This window comes from Tamandua tetradactyla, chromosome 23 (genome assembly GCF_023851605.1).
Source record: "Tamandua tetradactyla isolate mTamTet1 chromosome 23, mTamTet1.pri, whole genome shotgun sequence".
Taxonomy (NCBI): domain Eukaryota; kingdom Metazoa; phylum Chordata; class Mammalia; order Pilosa; family Myrmecophagidae; genus Tamandua; species Tamandua tetradactyla.
In genome coordinates, this window is record NC_135349.1 from 55,479,937 (window position 1) to 55,501,405 (window position 21,469).

Below are 21,469 nucleotides of genomic sequence, written 5' to 3' on the forward strand. Positions count from 1 at the left end.
TAGGTTTTGATTATTTTACTGGAGTCGTCCAAAAGGGGAAACATTCTGCAGAGAGCTTAGAAGCAACAGAAAGCTCAGAGACAACAGAGAGGCCTACAGAAATGACAGAATGACAGAGCTGACAGAAACTTCACAGCAGGGCTGACACAGATGTGGACACATGGAGAACAGAGACACAGATGTTCGGAGATGATTGGAGCCCAGCAGATGTCACTATGAGATGTTAAGCAAGCCAGAACCTGGAGAGAGCCAAGGGAAGCCAAGTCAGCCCTAGAGAAGTAAAGCGAGGAACCCCCGCAGGAACAGAGGCTGAAAGCACAGAGCCCAGGAGCAAGGGACCAGCCAGGTGACTTTAGAGCTGAGAGTTATTCCTGACCCGCTGACCTTCTTTGAGTTAAGGTATCTTTCCCTGGATGTCTTAGTTTGAACATATTCATAGGCTTTGAACTTAAAACTTGTAACTGATTAAATTTCCCTTCTTAAAAGTCATTCCTGTTTTGGTATATTACATTCCAGCAGCTTGCAAACCAAAACAAGTGAGCATGCATTTTTTTTGTAAGCCTTCAGGAATCTGCCCCCACAGTGACTGCTCCCTCAGAACCGTGCTTGGAACACCTGGAAGCTTCTCCATTGCTAAAATGAAGTTACATTTCTCCAAAATGGTACAAACCAGCACAGTTAACTGTCAGCAGTGCTCCTGGAATAGTGAACTTGGGCTTTAACCAGCCCATGTGCATTCTCCCAAGGAGCCCAACAGTGCCCAACCTACCTCTTCAAATTTCTTGGTTTTTGCTACTTCGCAGATCTGCCCTATCATGCGGATGCGATTGCTCAGGCCACACTCGACACTCAGTTCCTAGAGGGAGGTGAGAGAGGAAAAAGGAGTAGAGCTCAGGTAACAGGTCTCCACAGCTGCTGAGCACAAACCATTCTAAGATCCGTATGGTATTTGCCAAGACTGCAGATTTGCAGCAGGAGTCACCAAAGCGCTTACTATGTCTAGTTTCACTCTACCAGGGAACTTTTTTTTCCCATGAACTTTTTAAAATTCAGATAAATTCACATAGCATTAAATACATCATTTTAAATCATATGATTCACTGGTTTTTAACTTATACACAAGGTTTTTAACATATGCACAAGGTTAAGCAAATTATTATCTAATTTCAGAACATTCTCGTCATCCCTAAAAGAATCCCCATCTGCATTAACAGTCACTCCCCATTTCCCCCTCTCCTAGCCTCCAGAAACAACTAATCTACTTTCTGTCTCTATGAATTTGCCTATCCTGGACATATAAATGGAATTTATGATAGACAACCTTCTTACACTCAGCGTGTTTTCCAACTTCAACCATGTTACAGCATCTATCAGAACGTCATTCCTTTTTATGGCTGAATAATATTCCACTGTATAAATAGGCCACATTATGTTTACCCATTTGTCTATTGTTGGGCATCTGGGTTGTTCTCAAATGGGAACTTTAGAAGTGGAGAAATTCAACATTTATTTATGGACAAAGCACAAGTGCCAGACATATAATAGGAAAATTCAAACACAAAAAAGACAAGAGCCTACTTCTCCCAGGAACTCGCAAATCACCAGTTAACACTTGCCATAATTCCTAACCGTGGAGATGGCATTCAAGCTGCAGCTGGTAAAATGGGTATTCTTACAGCAATGTCTGGGTATTACCGCAGTGTTCTGGACCAAGTCTTCCTCGATTCTCCTAATGAAGGGCATGTAAGTCTCCACAGTAGTAGGGATACCAGCCCATGTCCCACAATGCCTGGTGACAAACCAAACCAAGCCTTCCTTGCACCTCCCACTAGGCTAGCAGAGAAGACACAGGCAGCTCACTCACTCTCAGAATTTCGGCGGTGATGACAAATTCCGTCTGTCTGCCCTCTGCAGACCTGGGGTTGGGCCTGGGAGTCCCCAGTCCCAACAGAATCTTGAACTTTTCCTTCAAGCCTGAATCTTTGCTTGTTGGCTTGGCCATGGTGGGCAGGGAGGACTCTCTGTACAGAGGAAATCAGCAGGAAGAGATCTGAGGAACAGCACCACCCACCTGCCCCGCGGCTGCCCTCCATCGCCAAGACGCACAGGTGGGCCCAACCTTTCTTCCCACGGCCCCTGGGGAAACTCAACATAGCCCAGCTGTCCTGGCCAGAAATTAACGTGGGAAACGTCAGGCCTGGTCCAGCCAGGTGCTGTTCGGAGCGGGCCGCCTGCCCACCTGAGTCAACGTTTAGGGCTGCAACTGGGGGTGGCGCGGCCGCCGCGGGATCCAGGGAACCCTGACGTCTGCCATCCCTCTTCTCCCTCCGTGCAGGAGGAGCTGTCGGGGGATGCCTGAAGCAGGGGTCCCCTCCGCCCGCCCTGACTTAAAACCAACGAGTGCTTGGGGTTCCGGGGTCAGCCCAAGAGGGGCGCGGCCGAGGCCCGGAATACTGCGGCGCCGCCTCCTGCGGCCGCCCCCACCGCCTCCCCAGGTGCCGCCCCTCGGGGCCGGGACACGTCGCGGTCCAGAGCGGCGCCGGCGGCCAGGGAACCACGAGTCACTCACCCCGCGCCGCGGCCGTCGCACGCCGGGCCACAGAACACCGAGGGCTCAGTTCGCCCCCGCCGGAAGCGCGGCTCTCACTTCCGGGAGCGCCCAGGCGCCGCAGGGCTTGCCGGGAGTCGTAGTTCTGGGCCGTCCTCAGGCGGGAAGGCTGGGCGGGCGCTGAGTCACGTGGCGCGGCCCTGGGCCGCCGGGAGGCGTGGGTCGCAGGGGCACCGCATGGCCGCAGCCGGCGTAAGAATGCTGACCCGCAGCCGCAGCGGCGGGCCCGGCGCCGGGCTGCGGGGGTGTGGGGAGGAGGCCGCGCCCCTCCGGAGGGGACAGGTAGCCGCAGGTAGCGACACGCCGGGGCCGGGGGCCGGTAGGAGAGGCGGGGGAGGGGTCCCGCAGGAGACCGAACCCCGGCGGCGGCGAGCGACTCCCCGGCTCCCCGCCCCACGCCCGCGCTCTGGTGCCCTGGACGCAGGGGAAGGGGTCCCCGGGGCTTGCAGTCCGGATCCTTGTCCTGAGCAGGAACGTTCTCCAGTCCCACCCGCCCGCCCTGGGTACTGCTCCTGGGCCAGGCCCTTGTGAGGGCAGAGCGGCCCTGTTTGCAAATAGCTGCTTCCCTCCCAGAGAAGCGGGGTGTCAGGACACCCGCAATCAGAAGTCCCCTCTCTCTGTTGCCTCAGAGAGAAAACAGGAAAGGGGGCTGCATCAGAGTTGGAAGGGTGCTACTTGTAACCTGGTGGTGACTCAAGACCGGCCCCTGGCCCCGCCCCTGCCAGGACTTCTACAGGATTGGACAGAGGGGGGCGTCCTTAGGTCCCAAGAATCGCAGGGGTGGTCCAGATAACGAGGGGCAGAGGGAACAGGTTGGTGACGGGGCCAGCCAGGTTGGCAAGAGCTTTGGCACCAGGATACCATTTGGACGTCATCATGAGTGCGAACCAAAGCGAATGAGGAATTTTAAAGGGGATGGTGACACAACCGAGTGTAGAGAATAGATCAGAGGACACTGTGGAGGTGACTGCTGCCAGAACCCTTGTACTGTTTAACCTGGACGTGGCCTGGCAGGCAGCGGCATGAGGAAGGCTGGCATGTCCCAGAGGGTAGAGCATCCCCATGTGGAGTAGATGAGTGACAGGTGTCAAGTGAAAGAGGGAAGGGCGAGATGGCAGGGAGAACAGCACCCACAGGCACCCTTCCCCTGTGGCCCCAGCTGAAGGGACCAAGTGAATCTTTTTGCAGAAGGAAGGAAAAGACACAGGCCTGTGAAGCACCAGCGGAAGGCACAGAGACTGCATGTGGCCTACGAGGCTGCGGATGGAGAGAATGGCAAGGGGGCTGAGCCCCTCGAGGCGGCGGCCTGGGAGCCACAGGGCTGGCGGCAGCAGCTGGCGAACATCCGGACCATGCGGAAGGAGAGGAACGCACCTGTGGACCAGCTGGGAGCTGAGCACTGCTACGACCCCAGCGCACCCCCAACGGTAGGTGGGGGGCCCCACCTGCCCGGGTGACCCCTCCCAACAAAGCACTTGATCCCCCCCACAGGCCTCTGGCAACTCCCTGCAGGCCAAACCTGCCCAGCCGGACCTGCTTCGTTGTGGCCATTCACAGGCCAGGGAACCTGTGGGAGCGGCCTCTCCAGCAGACACCATGGCATGCACTGATGTTTGCTGAGGGCGGGACAATTCCTTACCTTGGCCAAGATCCTGGGTGCCTAGACTGACCCGAGTTCCAGCTCCAGCTCTGCTCCTCTGTGACCAGGTCACTTGGGCCCATGTGTCCCTGAGCCTATTTGCTTCTCTGTAGAATGAACAACAGTAGTCTGCCACAGAGCCAGCCCTGGTCATGGCCGTAGCCAGGGGCAGTCGAGTGCCTGGAGGCTGGTACAGCCCTCATTCTAGTTCCTGGGTTCCATGTTTACAAACCCGCCTCCGGCCTGAAATTTACTTGTAACCACAGCATCATAATATGTAGTAATAACACCCTTTGGCAGCCATTGGAGGGCATGTGCAGAGTGGTGAACATTTTGAGTGGCCCAGCATGCACACTCACAGCTGAGTCCAACCAGGTAACACTCTGCCTTCTTGTTTCAGCGCATCCTATAAATGGGCTGCTGCATTTCTCACTGTCTGGTGCTTTTTCATGGGGACTTTGGGTGGTACCAAAGTGCCATGTAGGGCCCTGAAGCATGAGAAGGCTGTGGTCTGCCTCGAGGAGAAAATGTGTGTTAGGGCAGTTTTGTTTGGGCAGGAGTTACCGTAGCATGTGGACTTCAGTGTTGATGGCTCAATAACAGGTATAAGATGAGAAGTCTTTGGCCAGAAACACACATGAAGTAAGGTTACCACCCAGAAGCTCACGGGATGCTCACACGGCATTTCTCAGAGGCCTAGTGGTCCTGTGTTTGCTAATTCAGCATGTATGGCGACACATCCACAGCGACCGACAGGACCCAGCTGTGCGGCTGCTGTCCCCACATTGCAGAGGGGGAGACAGGCCCGAGGCAGACCCAGCACATGCCGTTGGCCTGAGTGGGTGGGTGGGAGGGAGCGCCCATATCTTGCCCAGGGTAACAGGTCGAGGTGGGCCCAGGGTGCAGCTGAGGCCCCTGGTCACTCTTCCCACAGGTACAGAGGTTCCAGGTGCTGCTCTCGTTGATGCTCTCCAGCCAGACCAAAGACCAGGTGACAGCAGGTGCCATGCAGCGGCTGCGGGCCCGGGGCCTGACAGTAGACAACGTCCTGCGAATGGATGATAGCACGCTGGGCGCGCTCATTTACCCCGTGGGCTTTTGGAGGGTGAGCTGGGCCGCCGTGATAGGGCCGGGGTGAGGCTGTCCTGGGGGAGATGTCAGGACACCAAAAGGACAGCAGGGCCAGAGCCAGGGGTTCTGGAAGCCTGGGTCAGGCATCTATCTGGTCTTGGGGGCCTGACATGCACTCTCATGGGGAACCCGACCCCACCCACCCACCCCCCAGCACGCAGGGGGCTGGCCATGGAGCCTCGTGCCCAGTCCTTGGAGCTCTCTGCCCCTTCCTCTCTGCCTCCCGCCTCTTCCTTCCTCCCCCTCCCCAGCCCACTGGCCACTCCCCACCCAGTGCCCAGCCCTTCCCTTCCTCAGTACCTCGGCCTACCCGCCCTTCCCTTTATTTATTTCAAGCCTCCCTGGAGAGTCTTGCCTCCTGCCCTTGTAGTCCGTGTGGCCCCCTGGAGAGCCTGGGTGGCAGGTGGACAGGTCTAGGGAAGGCAGCTCAGCAGGCAGAGCTGCTTCCTTTTGGCACTGATGTGGGCCGTGGTTTAGGATATGGGTTTTTAAATAGGCCTCTTTTCCTGGGCACAGGCTGGGACCTGCCCAGCAGCTGGCAGGGCAGCCCAGGCTCCAGCCTGCCCTCCCAAAGGCCCAGGTACTGCCAACCCAGCTCCTGGGGTGACCCTGCTTAGCTGGCCTGGCCTACGTCAATTGTCCAGGGCAGGCAGGTGGCAGGGTGTAGGCTGGCCTGGGCATGTGTGTCCCTCCAGGGACTCCTGGACCTGATGCTCCTGGGGGAGGCGGCCTGGGGCCTTGCCCGTGTCCTGGGCAGGTGACCGGCAGGTCCAGGTCGGAGCCCCCGGGCTGACACCCCTCCCCATTCTTCAGAGCAAGGTGAAGTACATCAAGCAGACCAGTGCCATCCTGCAGGAGCGCTACGGTGGGGACATTCCAGCCTCTGTGGCCGAGCTGGTGGCGCTGCCAGGCGTTGGGCCTAAGATGGCCCACCTGGCCATGGCTGTGGCCTGGGGCTCTGTGTCGGGCATCGGTGAGTGGCCCGCACCCACAGGAGGGAGCTGCTGGCTCCAGCTCACCAAGTGCCCTCAGCGCCCTGTGTCCCATGGCCCCTGACTCCCAATTCCAGCTTCCTCACCCATGACCCAGCCCAGTGGGCCTGCCCCACCCAGAGAAGCACACATGGCCAGAGCTCCTGGTGCCCAGCACCCATTGGTGCTGGGGTCTCTGAAAGCACTGGGGGGTCGTGCAGGCAGCGTCGAGTCCAGTGGGTCTGGGGGCCTCTGGGGAAATCCCCATGAGGAGCTGATGTTTCTGCCGAGGGCTGAAGGGTGAGTTACCTGGGCCACAGGGAGGGGGTCCTGAGGTTCTGAGATGAGTTGGGGTCGGGGATAGGGAAGAAAACTGGGGCAGGCAGGTACACAGAGGTGCAGAGAAGGGACTGGGGAGGCCCTGGAGGAGCCTGGCAGACCTTCCTGGAACCCTTCGCCGGGACTCGGGGTGTACTGGGGGGAGGGCAGATGTCCTGGGTGGGGTTGGAGCTGCTTCCTCCTGGGAGCTGTGTCTCCCCAGCAGGGTTGGGACACCCAGCAGGCCCAGAAAGCGGAGCTGCTGCCTCACCACCTCTGCGTGTGCTTCCTCCCCAGGGCTCCTCTGCGTGTGCTCCCTCCCCAGGGCTCCTTTGCGTGTGCTCCCTCCCCAGGGCTCCTCTGCGTGTGCTCCCTCCCTAGTGCTCCTCTGCGTGTGCTCCCTCCCCAGGGCTCCTCTGCGTGTACTCCCTCCCCAGTGCTCCTCTGTGTGTCTCCCTCCCCAGTGTGCCTCTGCGTGTGCTCCCTCCCCAGGGCTCCTCTGTGTGTGCTCCCTCCCCAGTGCTCCTCTGTGTGTCTCCCTCCCCAGTGTGCCTCTGCGTGTGCTCCCTCCCCAGGGCTCCTCTGCGTGTGCTCCCTCCCCAGGGCTCCTCTGCGTGTGCTCCCTCCCCAGGGCTCCTCTGCGTGTGCTCCCTCCCCGGTGCTCCTCTGCGTGTGCTCCCTCCCTGGTGCTCCTCTGCGTGTGCTCCCTCCTCGGTGCTCCTCTGTGTGTCTCCCTCCCTAGGGCTCCTCTGCGTGTGCTCCCTCCCCAGTGCTCCTCTGCATGTACTCCCTCCCCAGGACTCCTCTGCTTGTGCTCCCTCCCCAGGGCTCCTCTGTGTGTGCTCCCTCCCCAGGGCTCCTCTGGGACCCCAATGCCCAGGACCAGGTAGGGAGGCCCATAGCTAGAGCCACCCCAGGAGGCTGGAGAGCAGGACCCTGCAGGCCAGGTCAGCGGGAGGTCAGGCAGCGCCTCCTCCCCCGCCCAGCTCGCCACCACGCCCACTCTCAGAAGGTCCTTTAGCTTATCTGGGTGGCTATACTGCTTTGTGGTCAGGCAGATCTGGGGGAAGGGTCCCCTGCCCACAGCTGGACAGGGACGGTGCTTTGGGAGCCATGGACAGGAGGATCACTGTGTGGCCGGCCCTTCTCTGGTTCGGATCGTGAGCCTGCCACTTCAGGAAGACCCCGGGTTATCAGGCCCACTCCCCAGGGAAGCCCTCAGCACCTCTGCCCCTTCTAAGACCCCCAAGTGTGAGCAAAGCATTCGTCCTGCTTGAGCCATGGACACAAGCGTGCCCTCACCAACTGCCCTGCTTGGGGGAAGCCTGGACATGACCCTCCCCGAGACGACTGGATGCTGTGGGAGGAGGAAAGCGAGGCTGGGTGAGGGGCAGCCTCGGGCGCAAGGATGTGACCTCTGCACTCTCTCCAACCCCCCAGGGTGCCACCTCTATCTGCCGAGGGGTCCAGCCCTCTTCCAGGCAGCTGGTGTGGGATCTCAGCAGGCTAGGGTGGCCAGGGCCTGTGGGAGCAAGGCCTGCAGCCAGACCCCTGCTCTGTCCCTGGGGGCCATGGTGGCCGATGCCGGCCCCACGGGTCTGTCCCTATCAGCCCACTGGGGGGGGGCCTCGGCCCCACACTCCACGGGGGCTTCACAGCCTTGGGGTGCAGAGAGAGGTTGAGCAAGGCCATCCCAGGCGTCCATCCTAGGGACACAATGGAGTGACCGTGCATGCTTTGGAGTCTGAAGCTCACCTAGCTCCTGCCTCCTGCCAGGGAGTCCTCGGTTTCCTCATCTGACCCCCACACTCCAGGCTGGCAGCTCTGGTACCTGTGCAGCCGGGCTCTATTGGCCAGCAGGAGGATGGGGGCATCTTCCTGCACCAACCTGTGCACACACCCCTCTGCCACTTTCTGCAGCAGGAACAGCTTGGGGAGGGGCTTTGTCCAGGTGTCGGTCCCCATCCTGCCTAGTTCCCTGTGACACCTGGGCTGATCCCAGCCACACCAACACTCAGCAGGGTCCCCGGGCCCCCTGGACCACCCTCCAGGCTCCCTGGTGCAGCCAGACGCCAGGGACAGGACTTAGGGCGGCAAGAAAATGCGCAGGGGGCGGAGGCAGGTCTCTGCGGGGAGAATGCTTGAGCAGCAAGCTGAGGGGGCCAGAGAGGCCTGGAAGCTGGTGGCTGGGGGCAGCCCCGTGCTCACCCGGCCACCCCGTCCCCAGCAGCAGTGGACACCCACGTGCACAGGATTGCCAACCGGCTCAGGTGGACCAAGAGGGAGACCAAGGCGCCAGAGGAGACGCGTGCCGCCCTCGAGGAATGGCTGCCCAGGTGCTGGGGTGCAGGGGATGGGGGTCACAGGGCCCACCCCACCCCTCAGCGCTGACCCAGGCTCTACCCCCACAGGGAGCTATGGAGTGAGATCAACGGGCTGCTGGTGGGGTTTGGCCAGCAGACCTGTCTGCCCATCCGCCCACGCTGCCAGTCCTGCCTCAATCGGACCCTGTGTCCTGCCGCCTGCAGCCCCTGAGGGCTGAGGGCCTCGGCCTGGGTGCCACGGAGGGCACCAGGAGCCAGCGACAGCAGTTCTGGCCACATCTTTTAGGCATGTTGGCTTGGAGAGCAGTAGCAGATTAATAAAGTCTGGAACATGCAGTGGGGTCTGGCTGCCTCCTTGAGACTGGGGCGGGGTGAGGAGTTGGGGGCAGGTGGGTGGCTGCACATCCCATACCGTATGCCTAGCCCGCGGAGAGGGGGGGGCAAGGCCAGCTGTGGCCAGCTGCCTGGAAGCCTTCCCTGGGGCCCAGGCAGAAACGCATCCCACCCTCCCTCGTCCCCAGCAGCCGCCCCCAGCTCCTGAACTCACGCCCCCCAGAGCCGCCTCTGCCTGCCTGGAGGCCCGGCCGGGTGCTCCCACAGCCACTCAGCCTGCAGGCCCAGGATGGCGTCAGCTGCCCAGGCCAGGGCCCCGGAGGGGGCACTGAGGATACCAAGGAGGGCCGGGAGGGGAGTCCCAAAGGGGACCCAGAACCCAAGGGGCTGCGGGGAGGGGGGCTTCTGGCTGCTGCCCCCACACACAAGGGCTCAGAGACGACAGGGCGCAAGGCAAGGCCTGTTTATTCCCGGGGCGCACGCATGCGCTATGGCTTAGAGGCAGACGGCAAGGCCAGTGTTCAGTTCAGGTCTGGGAGGGGACGGCAGAGTCCAGCAGGGGCAGGCCAAAGCCCGAGGTCCTTCCTGGGGCCTGTCCAGAGGCTGCCCTCCGTGGGGGCCTCCATCCTCAGGCCCCTCGGAGACCACAGGCTCCTGTGGTCCTGAGGGGGGCAGGGATGGGCTGGGGCCCAGGGCTGCCCCCACAGAACGTGGCCTGGTGCCCTCACTGCTCCCTGGAAGTTCCCGGGCTCACAGCAGGGAGGGCTGCTGTGGGGGGCGGGGAGAGGGGAGGGAGGGGAGGAAATGGTCTGCAGGGGAAGGCTTGTTTTATTGCCGTTATTTAGAGAGAGTCCCGAGGGGGCGAGAGGACTCCGGCATTAAGTGGAAACTTGTGGAGCTGGAGATCTTTTTGGAAAAAGCAAAACAACAATTTCTGAACCAGCAGCCCAGAGCAGGGCTGCAGCTCTGCCTCTCACTGAACTTCCTCTCTTCCTCTGCCACCTCTCTCGGGGCCCCCTGTGGACCCCTCTCACGTCTCTAGGGCTGCCTGCCTGTCTCTCCCACCCCTCCATCTTGCTGCGACTCTGCCCAGCACCCTCGCGGGCAGGCCAGGGGCGTCAGACAGAGGCTGTTTCCTCGGCGGCATGGGACCCCACGGCTCCTGGGGTGAGGGGCCCGGTCCAGTCCGCTGAGGCCAGGGAGGCAGGGCCAGCGTGGGGTGGGGGCGGGTCCCGAGGTCTGCGCGCGAGGAGCCTGGGGGCCGGCGGGGGGCTCAGAAGTTGCTGAAGATCTCACGCTTGCGGTTCCAGTCCATCTGCGGGGCCCGCTTGTTGACGCGGGTGGCCCGAGCCTTCTCCTTGGCCTCGGCCGCCGTGGGGCTCAGGTGCAGGCCGCTCTCCTGGAAGGGGTCACGCCTCCAGGTGCTGCCGTCCTGGGGGGGGGGGGCATGAGCCCGGAGTGCAGAGGCTGGCCCACAGGCCCCAGAGGACTGCCTGGAGGCGGCGTCCCCCCAGACACCCACCCCAAGGCCTCTGGCCCCCGGTTACCTCTGCGTCCTTGTCCGAGCCAGGCAGGTCACTTCGGGAGGAGCATGCCGAGCCTCCATTGAGCTGGGAAGCCAAAGGCACAGTGGCTTCAGGGGCCCTACCCCGGGGTACCACCACCATGCACACAAATGCACCCCAGACTGCAGCTATTCCTCTCTCCACCAGTGGGCAGGGAGCCTCTGCTGCCCGCCAGGCCTGGGGCAGGCAGGATGCTGAGCACCCGGCGGGCAGCACGCCAGGAAACCTCCGGCCTGGGGCCCCCACTGTGGGAGGGAGGGGCTGCCCAGGAGCAGGAGTCACCCACAGGGGCGTGCCACCTGGAGCGAGGCCAGGGTGGCCGAGGGGACAGCAAGGGCAGGGTGGCTGAGGGGATAGTGAGGGCAGGGCCCTGGAAGCCAAACCACCCACAGCCGGCCCAGTGGCGGGGTGAGAGTGGCCACTGGGCTTGGTGGTGTGTGCAGTGGGGTGCTGGCACTCCCCCAGGGCGGAGAACTCTGGAGGGGCCTCCGATGGGCCTGGGGACCCCCAGCAGTGCCCTGGGGCCTACAGGAGCTGGCCTGGCCCTGCCCTCTTACTCACCTGGGCAGGGCTGGTCCCGTTGGTGACCGGGAATGGCAGCGGGCCTGTGGGGGACAGCATGTCAGCGCGGCCACCCCTGCAGCAGACCCCCCACCACGTCAGCGACCTACCTTCCACGTGTTCCTCCGTGGGTGTCGCCCGCAGCCGCTTGAAGTACTGGTCCGTCTCGGGGTTGACCACAAGCAGCCGGGCCTCGTCCTCCCGCGCCTTGATGCGGGCGACCACCTCGGCGTGGCGCAGCCCCTCCACGTTCTGCCCGTTCACCTGCCACCCGTCAGGGTCAGTCAGCCAGCCCCCGCCCGGCCAGGTGTACATCAACCACTCATCACAGCCGCCACGGCCACGGCAGGGTGGAGGGCCAGCTCATGTTCTCGCCTCTACCCTGCCCAGGACCCACAGCCCAGACGCACACACGCGGGGAGCCTTGATGCAGACGCAGGGGAGGGAGGGGGGCCTGGACACAGACAAACAAACAACTGGGGGAGCCTTGATGCAGATGCAGTGGGGGTCCTGGACAGACAAAGAAGGGGGGGCCTTGATGCAGACGCAGGGGAGGGAAGGGGGCCTGGAAACAAAGGGGGGACCTTGATGCAGACACACATGGGGGTGAGGGAACTGAGGACAGACACACCCCTGGGTACCCCATGCATCCCCAAAGCCACAGGTGAGCAGGGGTACCTCGATGAGCCGGTCCTGGGGTCGGAGGCCGGAGTGGGCGGCAGGTGAGCCAGGGTCCACGGAGCGGATGTACTGGCCAGGCCGGGACTTGTCACTGTGCAGATTGAACCCGTAACCCTGTGGGCCCTTGTGCAGGTGGCACAGGCGAGGGCGCAGATCCCTCAGTGGACCAGGGACATCCTGCAGGTGCCAGGACACAGGCTCAGGCCCGCCTCCCCAAGCCTCGGCCTCCAGCTCCACCCATCAGGGACAAACTCTGTATGAAGCGGCAGCCCAGTGGCGGGGATCCCAGGTTTCAGGGACTAACATGCCCTGTGTCCCATGCCACAGACCCAGTGAAGCTGACCCTGACCGAGCCCTTGCTGTGGGGTCCTACTAAAGCCTCAGTTTCCAAACCCAGGAACCACCAGTCTCACGAGAACAGCAGAGGCCGGCGCTGAGCTCACTGGGGCCATAAGAGGAGCTGTGGCCTCCCGGTTTCTGGGGGAAGCTGCGTCCGGGCCCGCCAGGGTGTCCCCATACGCCCTCCCGGAGCGCACAGCTGGCCGCGTCCTAGCCGGGCAGTGTGTTCCACTCCCACACCTCCGGGGGGCTGGTGGCAGCAGCTCTCTGTGTGCTGTCACATTCCAGCAGGCACTGGAGCCGCCCCCACCTCCACCAGTCCCAGGAGAGGCAGTTGGCCAGCCTGGGGCTGGGGCTGAGGCTGGGGCCGAGCAAGGGCGCCAGGATCGGGGGGCCCCTCCCCAGCACCCCAGCCCGGGACACGGACGGCTCCCGGGGCCTGACCTCACTTTACCTCTAGCATCCTGCAGCTGGGCTCGGGACCAGGCCTGAGGACCCCCACCCAGCTGGGGACCGAGTGACCGCAGCGCCGAGTGGCCAGTGGCCGCTGGTGCTCAATTAAACATGGAGGCCCGCAGCGGGCGGGAGGCAGGCAGCTCGGATTTCCTGGGAGCACCCAGGGACCCGAGCATGTGTGGGAGCGAGAATGTGCGAGGCAGGGGGTGCTGGCTGGGTGCCTCTGCTGCCTCCCCACCCCTGGGAGCTACCCTGGGGGACCCTGGACCTCAGGGAGGTCCCACCTGCAGTCCAGGCCACCCTGACCGGTCCGGCCGCAGGGCCTGCATGCTCGCCCCAAACCCCAAAGCTGACCAGGGAGCGCTCCAGCGGCAGGACCCAGCCTCTCGCCCCCAAGAGCCGGTGCCCAGGGCCTCCCCAGCCAGGCAGAACATGCTTTTTCTGTCCCAACTGGGCTCCTCCTCCAGAAGCCTTGCCCCGACTGCCAGAGCTTGGCCAGATTCCACTTCTGGAAGTTTCCCGTGACCTCTCTGAGCTGCTGCACAGCACCATGCTAGAGCAAGGTGGGGTCACTGGCAGCGTGGGCCAAACGGGGGAGCCAGGCACCACTGGGCTGACTCGTCCCTCGGGGACATGCCACGCAGGACAGGTATGTAGTTCGGAAACCATGGTGGGGAAGAGGCCTGTCCTGGATGGGGGAGGAGGGAAGGGGTAAAAGTAGAGCCCAGGGCTAGGCACGACGTGGACACATGACATAGGCCCAGGTGGCAGAGGCACGTGACATGGTCACTGAGACAAGGAGGCCAGCATGCTTGCAAACACGCTATACGGACACACACAGCCACCCACATATGTGACCTGACAGCCCCTGGGTGCTGGCCTTCCGGCCTCTTCCCACACCCTCAGCAGTGGCCTCCAGGCCCCCGAACAGGAAGCAGGACTTGCAGGAAGCGTGCAGGGCCACCGCCCGCCAGCACTGCCCAGGGGGCCGCATCAGGGACGCCAGCCCCCTAAGGCTACCTGCTTAGGCTGGGGTCACATCCAGGGACCTCAGGGCCACCCCCGCCATCAGCCCCAAACCGCGCCTCTCGCTGTACGTCCCACAGGCTCCGCTGAAATGCGGCCCAAAGCCCACCCTGTGATCAGGGTCCCAGGACCCTGGAGCAGAGGAGCTGCCGTGCAGGGGCGAGGGGTCCAGGCTGGCTGTGTGGCGACCCAGCGGGGAGGCCCGTGGAGCAGGGGGCGGGCAGGAGGGGGCCACGGGAGGGGCACAGCACATTGCTCAAATTCCTCGCCCCTGCCCTGGCTCGGCTCATTTCCGGCCGCCTCCCAGCCAGGCCCTCGGCTCCCACGGCTCCCAGCCGGCAGTCCTAGAACTGGACAAGCCCCGGCCTCCCAGCTGTGCCTGCAACCAAACAAAGGGGCTGGCATGGGGGCACCCCGGGAGCCAGGCTGGGCCCCCCCAGATGGTGACTCACCAGCCCTGGCAGAAAAAGGACCCCATTGTTGCTCAGGGTCCAGCCTGCTCACCCCAGGGTGCCCGGAGGCCCCTCTCCCTACCTTGGGGACCCAGGCTGGACCGGCTGCCAGGGTCCTCACTGCCCCACCCGCTCCCGAGCCACCTGACCTGCACAAGCCCCTGGCCTGGGCTCCGCGCAGAGGCTCCCGGGGACGGCCGGGGTGATGTGGCCCTCCCAGAGCGAGCCATGGGGAGGTGGCACAGAAGCGATGGAGAGACTGGCGTCCTGCTCGCCAGGCCCGAGCTCTCCAGCCGGCTCAGGCTGCCACCTCCCTTATCTACCTCCCACCCTGACCCAGGGTCCCCGGGGATGGGTGGGGACGTGGGGCTGATTCACTTTGGGGAGCAGGGTGGTGATCGAGACCCCTCCCCTGCTCTGGCTCCAGCCTGGTGCCCCCCGCCCAGCTGGACTTCCGTCCCATGAAAGGAAGGAAGCCACTGCACGCCCTGCCCTGCTCCCAGGACCCAGGGCTGGGGAGACAGGGAGGGAGGGGGGAACCCCAGGTCCTCGAGCAGAAGGCAGGCCCGCTGCAGCCCCCGTCAGCCCCCGTGTCCTGTGCCACGCACTTATCTCCTACAGGACCCCACCACCCCACTAACTCCCAGCCCCAAAGGCCACCAGGAGTGGCAGGCAGGTGCCAGGGGCAGGGTGGGGGGCCCAGAGTGAGTCACCCCGGCACCCCTGTTCGGGGACTGTCCCCTGCGTCACCGTCAGCATCAGCGTCCCTGCAGCTGCAGCCGCCCCCGGCTCAGCCTGGCCCAGGCTGAGTCACCACTGACAGGGCCCCCACCGCCCCCAAGCGCCTCCCCACCCAGACCCGGGAACAGGAGGAAACTGAGGCTCGGAGAGGACAGAGCAGCCGGCAGGGCCGTCCGGGACAGGGGGCAGGGGCTCTGCATGTGCCAGAGCCAGACTCACTGACCGCGGGGGTCCAGGTGGGCAAGCCTGGCCCAGGGCGAGTGGGGGACACCCTGTCCCTTGCCTGACCTCTTGGGATGTCTGTTCTCAGACAGTCCCATGCAGGGGGACCCCGTCACCGCCAGTCCTGCCTCCCTTTGTTTCTCTAAAAATACATCCAGAGGAAACCCCCTCCCTGGGCTTCCTGTAGCCCCTGAGCCCAAAATAGCAGGCGGGGAAGGGTCCACCCAAGGCCGACAGGGGCAGCGGCTCCGTCCTCCAGATAAGGCCCCAGGGCGGGTTTTTCCACAGGAAGGTGCTTCCCGGCCCTTTGTGCCTCCATTGATGGACAAATGCTCAGGAGGGAGGGGAAGCTTCCTCCTGTTGCGGGGGGGGGGGGGGGGTCACGGCTCCAACGCTCAGCTTGGAGCAGGGGGCAGGACAACCCTGCTCCAGGACTCATCCTGAAATTGCAAGTCTGACCCTAACGCTCCCCACTCATGACACAGGCCCCGCCATGGCCTGACCCCCCACCCAACCCCGGGCCTGTTCCAGCCTCAGAGAACTGGAGGTGCCCGCAGGTCCCCGGCCTGGCCTGGGTCAGGCTGTCTGCACAGAGGGAAAGCCCTCCCCCACGCTGGAGGCTTCTGGGGAGGGGAAGAGATGGCGCGTCAAGACCCCACATAGCCGGCCTCGTCCAGCACCCACAAACCCCAAATCTGACACCTCTTCCACCCAGTGAGGCCACCCAGTGACCCCTCTGGCACTGCCCCCACCCCGCGACCCCTCCTCCCCGGTTCTCCTGGCCTGGAAAGTGGTCAGGGAGAAGGGGGAGCTGCTCACAACCCGGGGCGCCAGCAGCCCCGATTCCCGGCCTGAGACCCACTCATCACCCACCCCTCTGGGGCCCCTCCTCGGCTGCCCTGACCACAGCGTGTGCTGACTCCACGGACGCAGGGCTGGCCCTCGCAGTCCCAGGACTTCCAGCAGCTCCGCCCCAGGGGGCCCAGCCACTTGGGACTGAATGAGCTTTGTGGGACAGAGGACCGGGCGTGGGGAGGGACCGGGGGAGGGTGGGAAGAGCAGCCCCAGGGGCCGAGGCGGAGGTGCCCGGCAAGCCCGCCTACCTTCCCGCCTGCCTCGGGGCCCGCGCTGCCCGTGGCCACCCAGTCCGGCTTCGGCTCCCAGGGCTCATGGGGGGGCGGTAGCCCCCGCCGAGCCATCTCCTCCGTGCAGGTGAGCTGCCGCCGGCGCAGCTCCTCGTCCGTCTCCGTGTCCACCACCAGCAGCCGTGTCCGCCCTTCCACGGCCTTGATTCTCTGCACCACCTGGCCCGGGGAATGGGGGGTCAGCTCCGGAGCCCAGGGAGGACGGCACCCCGCCCGGGGCTGGCCGGCAGGGATGGGCGGCTGGACCGAGATGCCTGCCGGGCCCGCCCCCCACCCCCAGCCTCGGTAGCTCCCGCCCTCTTCTCCCAGAGCTCCCGACACCCGGGACTGGTTGCAAGGGCCGGGGATCTGAGCAGGGCTGGCAGTAGCCCAGGGTCCTCTCCAGGAGGGGCCAGGCAGGGGGCTGCAGGGGTGGGTTAGCTGCGTGAGTCGGTCAGTCTGTCTGGGGATGAGGGAGAGGGTGAGGGTCTGAGCTTCAGGTTTTTGGTCTGTGCATGCATGGCCTGGGGCCTGGCGCTCAGGCCGGGTTTCAGGAACAGAGCAGGGTCTCCCCAGGCCCGGTCTAGAGGGATCTTTCTCAGCAGCAGCATGTAGCCCCTAAGCCCCTGCCTCTCCCCATTTCCGTTAGCCACAGACTGGGACCTGGCATCTGCAGAGAAGCAAAGAGCTGGGCTCCTCTGACCAGGTGCCCACGCCCAGCTTGGCAGGGCTCAGACGGCCAGGAGAGAGGGCTTCAGGCCCCAGAGGCAGAGGGGGATGGGGCCGGCCCACCTGTGGAACGGGTACTAATGGTTAGGGCTGCTACGTGAGTCTGTGAGCACCTGTGACGTGCCTGGAGCACGCAGGCAGCTGCGGGCATGCACGTCGGGGTTCACCCGCAAGGAGAGGAAGCCGTGTGGTAGGCGGGACCACGACCCCACCCCACCCCATGGCCTAGGGGCGCCGCCAGGGCCTCCCCATCAGCTGCTGGGCAGACGTCAACAGACGGGAGTAGCTGAGCCAGACCCATCTTTGCCCTGGCTTTTCTCTCTCCCTGTGACCCCAAGACCCCCCACTCCCCTCCTGTGTGACCCTGCGTAGGTCAGCCACATTTCCAAGCATGTGTCCCATCTATCAGGTAGGAACTGTAACTGCCCCTCTCCTCCTGGAGCAGCTGGTTGGGGCACTGTGGTCCTGTGTTTAGCTCTGAGAGGCCAGTGCCCCAGAGGCCCCGGGTAAGCCAACTCTACCTGTCCCTACCCCGGCCCACCAGGTCGAGCCCCCCAGCCCCTGACCCCACACTCCTCCAGCAAACCACCGTATCCAGTTGATGGTCTAGAAGGATACGAGGAGGGCACACAGATGGACAGATGAGGGTCCCTGGGGTGGGAGAAGGAGTTCAGCTCCTGGCCCACCCAGACCTAGCCACGTGGACAGGTCATGACCCTGCAGGGCTGGAGGACCCAGGCCAGCGGGGCAGGCACCCCCCAGGAGTGAGAACCCACTGAGAAGACCCCTGCCCTCCCCCTCTGGCCCGTGCCCTGCAGCTGCAGATAGGGGCTGTGGCCAGCGGAGCTAACGGATGTGCTGCCACAAGCAGCTGACCCAGACCCACTTGGCTGGGGCACACACGGCCAAGTCCCCGGGGCCCAACATGCACACAGCCACACGCAGGGGAGTGCACACACAGTCGGACTCACACTCACCTGGGCATGCAGCGCTGCACACACACACAAACCTGTATACATCCAGGCGTGAAGACTTGTCCACGCGCTTGCACACACATGCGCACGCGCTGGTGAGTCCATGTACACACTAGCCCTGGCTGTGAACACTGTCAGAGATGCATACACACACACAGATGTATGCACACGCGGGTGACCGGCACACTCACACACACACCCAGGGTGTATGCAAACGTAAGAAAGCACGCAGGGTCCCCAAGTGGGGACCCACCAAGACCCCTAGGATGCAGGGCACCCCTACACTGGGCGCCGAGGCCAAAGGCACCTAAGCAGAGAAGGCCCGAGCCGCAGTGCGGCCCCTCCCTGCCAGGCGGCACCCCCAGCCCCCACCCCCGCGCGGCGCAGGGCTGAGCTTCCTGGGGGGTGGGGGAGTCTAGGAAGGAGGCCGGCAGCCCCCACTCCCCACCCCCCATCCCCCCCACCGCTGCCTCCGTGGCGCAGGCCGAGACGCGGGGGTCCCAGGGATGGGGTCCCGGGCGGGGGCCACCCACCTGGTGGTGCGTCTCTCCCTCCACATTGACCCCGTTGACCTCGACCAGGCGGTCCCCGGCGCGCAGCGCGGCCGCCTCTGCGGGGGAGCCGGGCTCCACGCGCCGGATGAACTGCCCGCGGCGGCCCTTCTCGCCGTGCAGGTGGAAGCCGTAGCCCTGCTCGCCGCGCACCAGGCAGCACAGGCGCGGCCGCAGCGGCTCGGGCCCGGCCATGGCGCCGCGGGGCCCCGGCCCACCCCGGCCCACCCCGGCCCACCCCGGCGCGGCGCTCACTACCCGCCCGCCAGGCAGGGGCGCGGGCGCGGGCGCGGACGGCAGCGGCGGCGGCTGATCCCGGCCCGGCGGCGCTCGCGGTGGCTCCGGCTCCGGCTCGGGGCGCCTGGGGCTCCGGCTCGGCTCGGCTCGGTGGCGGCGCCGCCCCCCGCGCCCGCCCCTTCCCGCCTCCTCCGCCCCGCGGCCCCCGCCCCGCGCCCGCAGCCCGCCCGGCCCCTGCCTCCACGGCCCGCCGGCGAGGGGGTGTCTGCGGGGCCGCCCGGACCCCTCTGCCTTGCCCCGGGCTGGGCAGCCTTTGCCTCTGGGTCCAAGCACGTTATGGAGCACCTACTCTTTGCGCGGTTTGGAAGCAGGCTCTTAAAGGGGTGAAAAAAAGGGGCTCCGGGCCTAGGGACCCCACGCAATGCCCACCCCCCTCCAGAAAGCCCTCTCTCCCTCCCTCTCCCCTCCCCTCCCCGACTCGTCCTGCTGTCCGACCCCGTTCCCCTGTCTCTGGGTCCTTCCATTCCCCCACCCAATTGCCCCCGCCCAGCACAGAGTCCCCGGGGGATGCAAGAGGGGCTCAATAGTGATATGGCCAGGGAGGTGACCTGGTGACATCCTGGGCCCCCGGGGAGTGTTGGTGCTATCTGTCTGGGTATAAACATCCCCCCCCCACCCGTTCCGTCCCTTTTCTGGGGCCCCTCACTTTCTCTCACACACACCCCGCCCCAGGTCTTGACTGTGACTCTGCAGTGGCGGCTGGAATGGGGTGGGAGAGGACCCTGCACTTGTCTGGCTGGGACACGGGTGTCTGCGCCATGCTTCCCCCCACCCCCCACCCCCAGCGCTGGCAGTGGCCATAGGAGCCGCTGCACGCTGAGCAGGACGCTGCCGGCCGGCACCCCCACTCCACCCCAGCTCCACCTGCCTCAACAGTCCAGCACCCCTTCCCCCAGGCGTACGGCCACAACCACAGTGATGAATCATTTGTGCTTTGGGGTGCCCCCTGTGGACCACACGCTGTATGCATTTCACCTGGGGCACCCTAAGGGGCCCCGGCCATTTCGCAGATCAGGAAACTGAGCTTGGGAGAAGGAGAGGGAAGAGGCTTAGGCAAGATTCCCAGCTAAAGCTCAGGCAGTCTCTGTAGCAGGGAAACAATCGAGTCACAGGCACGCCCTCTGCCCCCTCGGCCGGCCCCTCCCAGCCCTGCCCGACCCCCTGCACATACTTGGTCCCCCGGAGGCAGGCATGGCCACCACAGCCAGTTCCCCATCAGGGCGGCAGCGGCAGGCTCAGCTCAGACCTGGCAGCTCTCCTCCCTCCAGCACCCCAGGCCTGGCCTCCCAGCCCTCTCCCTCTGGTCAGCCTCCTGGGCCCAGGCCCCCTGGGTGCTCACATCCCAGCAGCTGCCCCTAAAAGCCACTCAGGCTTCAGAGCTGCTCTCTCGCCCCCATCTTTGCAGGTCCCAGAGGATGCCACTGCAGTCGGGCCTGGCTGCGTGCCGTCATGCCACGACTGGGCCTCCCTGGCCCCACCCTGGCCCTGCTGCCCCTGCAGGCTGAGGACGCGGGTGCAGGCAGTCCACGCTCTACCCGAGTGGGGCCTGGGTGTTTGCCCACGGCAACCAGGACCACCCAGGACCTGCCAGGCTGGAGCTGTGGGGTCACACCTGCAGGGGGGAGCTGGCTGCATGGGAGACCCTGAGCCAGGGGGGTGGGAGAGGAAGGGGCCCTGGCCCTCTGAGTCAGGGGGCTTGGAGACTTCTTTCCCCCACCCTCATAGGCTCTCAGATCAGCCCCAGGCCCTTGCTCGCCTGCTGGAGAATAAGTAAAGGTGGTACCAAGGGGAAGGAAGCAGAATAAGTACAGAGGCCCGGGCCACAGAAGTAAGGAAAGGTGCCCCCAAGGTCTGCCGGGCACATGCTCCTCAGGGAGCTTCTGCGAGCCCTGCCAAGGCTCCTGCCAGCTCCCTAGGCCAGTGGTGGGTGGTGACAGAGGCGTGAGTGGCAGAGGCACAGGTAAAGGCAACGAGGCCAAAGGGACAGCATGGCAAAGGCTCAGGAGTTTCCACCCAGCAGTGTCCAGGGCTGTACGCTGCTGGGGGGTGGAGACTGGGGACTGGGCATTGGAAGGGGGCAGTGAGGCAGCAGGGGCAGCGCCTTGGGGCAGGGCTCGGACTGACCCTGGATTTTATTTTCATTTTGTGGCTCTGGGTGTGGCCCGGCCCCCCAGGCCAGCAGCAGGCCACAAGGAGGTCAGGCCAGGGCTGATGAGGAATCCAGGTGACCCCACCCACCCACCTCTGCCAACTGGCTGTGCAGGCCTGCGGCCGGCTGCGCAGGTATGTCGTATGTCAAGACTTTCCGGTCCCTTCCCTCCTCTGGGTCGGGCCTGCATGCTGGGGCAGCCCTCCTCCGCGACGGGGCGGCCGCGGGCAGAGGCCTGGCCACCAACCCACGCAGGACCCTGACCGACGTCGGGGCGG

At 64.3% G+C, this 21,469-nt stretch overlaps 3 protein-coding genes across 27 annotated transcripts in view; 1 reads left to right on the forward strand and 2 right to left on the reverse strand.

The window, feature by feature from the left end:
- TSC2 (TSC complex subunit 2) overlaps positions 1 to 2,654 on the reverse strand; it is a 58,665-nt gene extending 56,011 nt beyond the window's left edge. For all 20 annotated transcript variants that reach the window (XR_013168140.1, XM_077142169.1, XM_077142156.1 and 17 more), the window contains exons 1-3: positions 2,570 to 2,654; positions 1,865 to 2,021; positions 770 to 856 (exon numbers count right to left, since the gene is read on the reverse strand). Coding sequence is in view for 19 of the 20 variants with exons in the window: in XM_077142169.1 (XP_076998284.1) it covers positions 770 to 856; positions 1,865 to 2,002 (225 nt within the window). In the remaining variant the exon portion in view is untranslated. The remainder of the gene's footprint in view (positions 1 to 769; positions 857 to 1,864; positions 2,022 to 2,569) is intronic.
- Positions 2,655 to 2,749: 95 nt separating this feature from the next.
- On the forward strand, positions 2,750 to 9,327 carry NTHL1 (nth like DNA glycosylase 1). Of its 3 annotated transcripts, none has more exons than XM_077142199.1 (6): positions 2,750 to 2,900; positions 3,797 to 4,035; positions 5,182 to 5,352; positions 6,192 to 6,351; positions 8,895 to 9,003; positions 9,079 to 9,327. In XM_077142199.1, exons 1-6 carry the CDS (start codon positions 2,786 to 2,788, stop codon positions 9,200 to 9,202), a joined length of 918 nt encoding a protein of 305 aa, XP_076998314.1. In that variant the 5' UTR covers positions 2,750 to 2,785; the 3' UTR covers positions 9,203 to 9,327. The 3 variants fall into 3 exon arrangements, with proteins under 3 accessions (XP_076998314.1, XP_076998315.1, XP_076998316.1); XM_077142200.1 differs by having other exon boundaries at positions 8,898 to 9,003; XM_077142201.1 differs by lacking the exon at positions 6,192 to 6,351 and having other exon boundaries at positions 8,898 to 9,003.
- Positions 9,328 to 9,771: 444 nt separating this feature from the next.
- Positions 9,772 to 18,940, reverse strand: NHERF2 (NHERF family PDZ scaffold protein 2). Of its 4 annotated transcripts, none has more exons than XM_077142186.1 (7): positions 18,728 to 18,940; positions 16,471 to 16,671; positions 12,129 to 12,308; positions 11,561 to 11,714; positions 11,451 to 11,494; positions 10,872 to 10,934; positions 9,772 to 10,756 (listed from the first exon to the last, which is right to left on the reverse strand). In XM_077142186.1, exons 1-7 carry the CDS (start codon positions 18,938 to 18,940, stop codon positions 10,598 to 10,600), a joined length of 1,014 nt encoding a protein of 337 aa, XP_076998301.1. In that variant the 3' UTR covers positions 9,772 to 10,597. The 4 variants fall into 4 exon arrangements, with proteins under 4 accessions (XP_076998301.1, XP_076998303.1, XP_076998304.1 ...); XM_077142188.1 differs by lacking the exon at positions 18,728 to 18,940 and adding an exon at positions 18,198 to 18,504; XM_077142189.1 differs by lacking the exons at positions 16,471 to 16,671; positions 18,728 to 18,940 and adding an exon at positions 14,554 to 14,908.
- Positions 18,941 to 21,469: the final 2,529 nt, after the last annotated feature.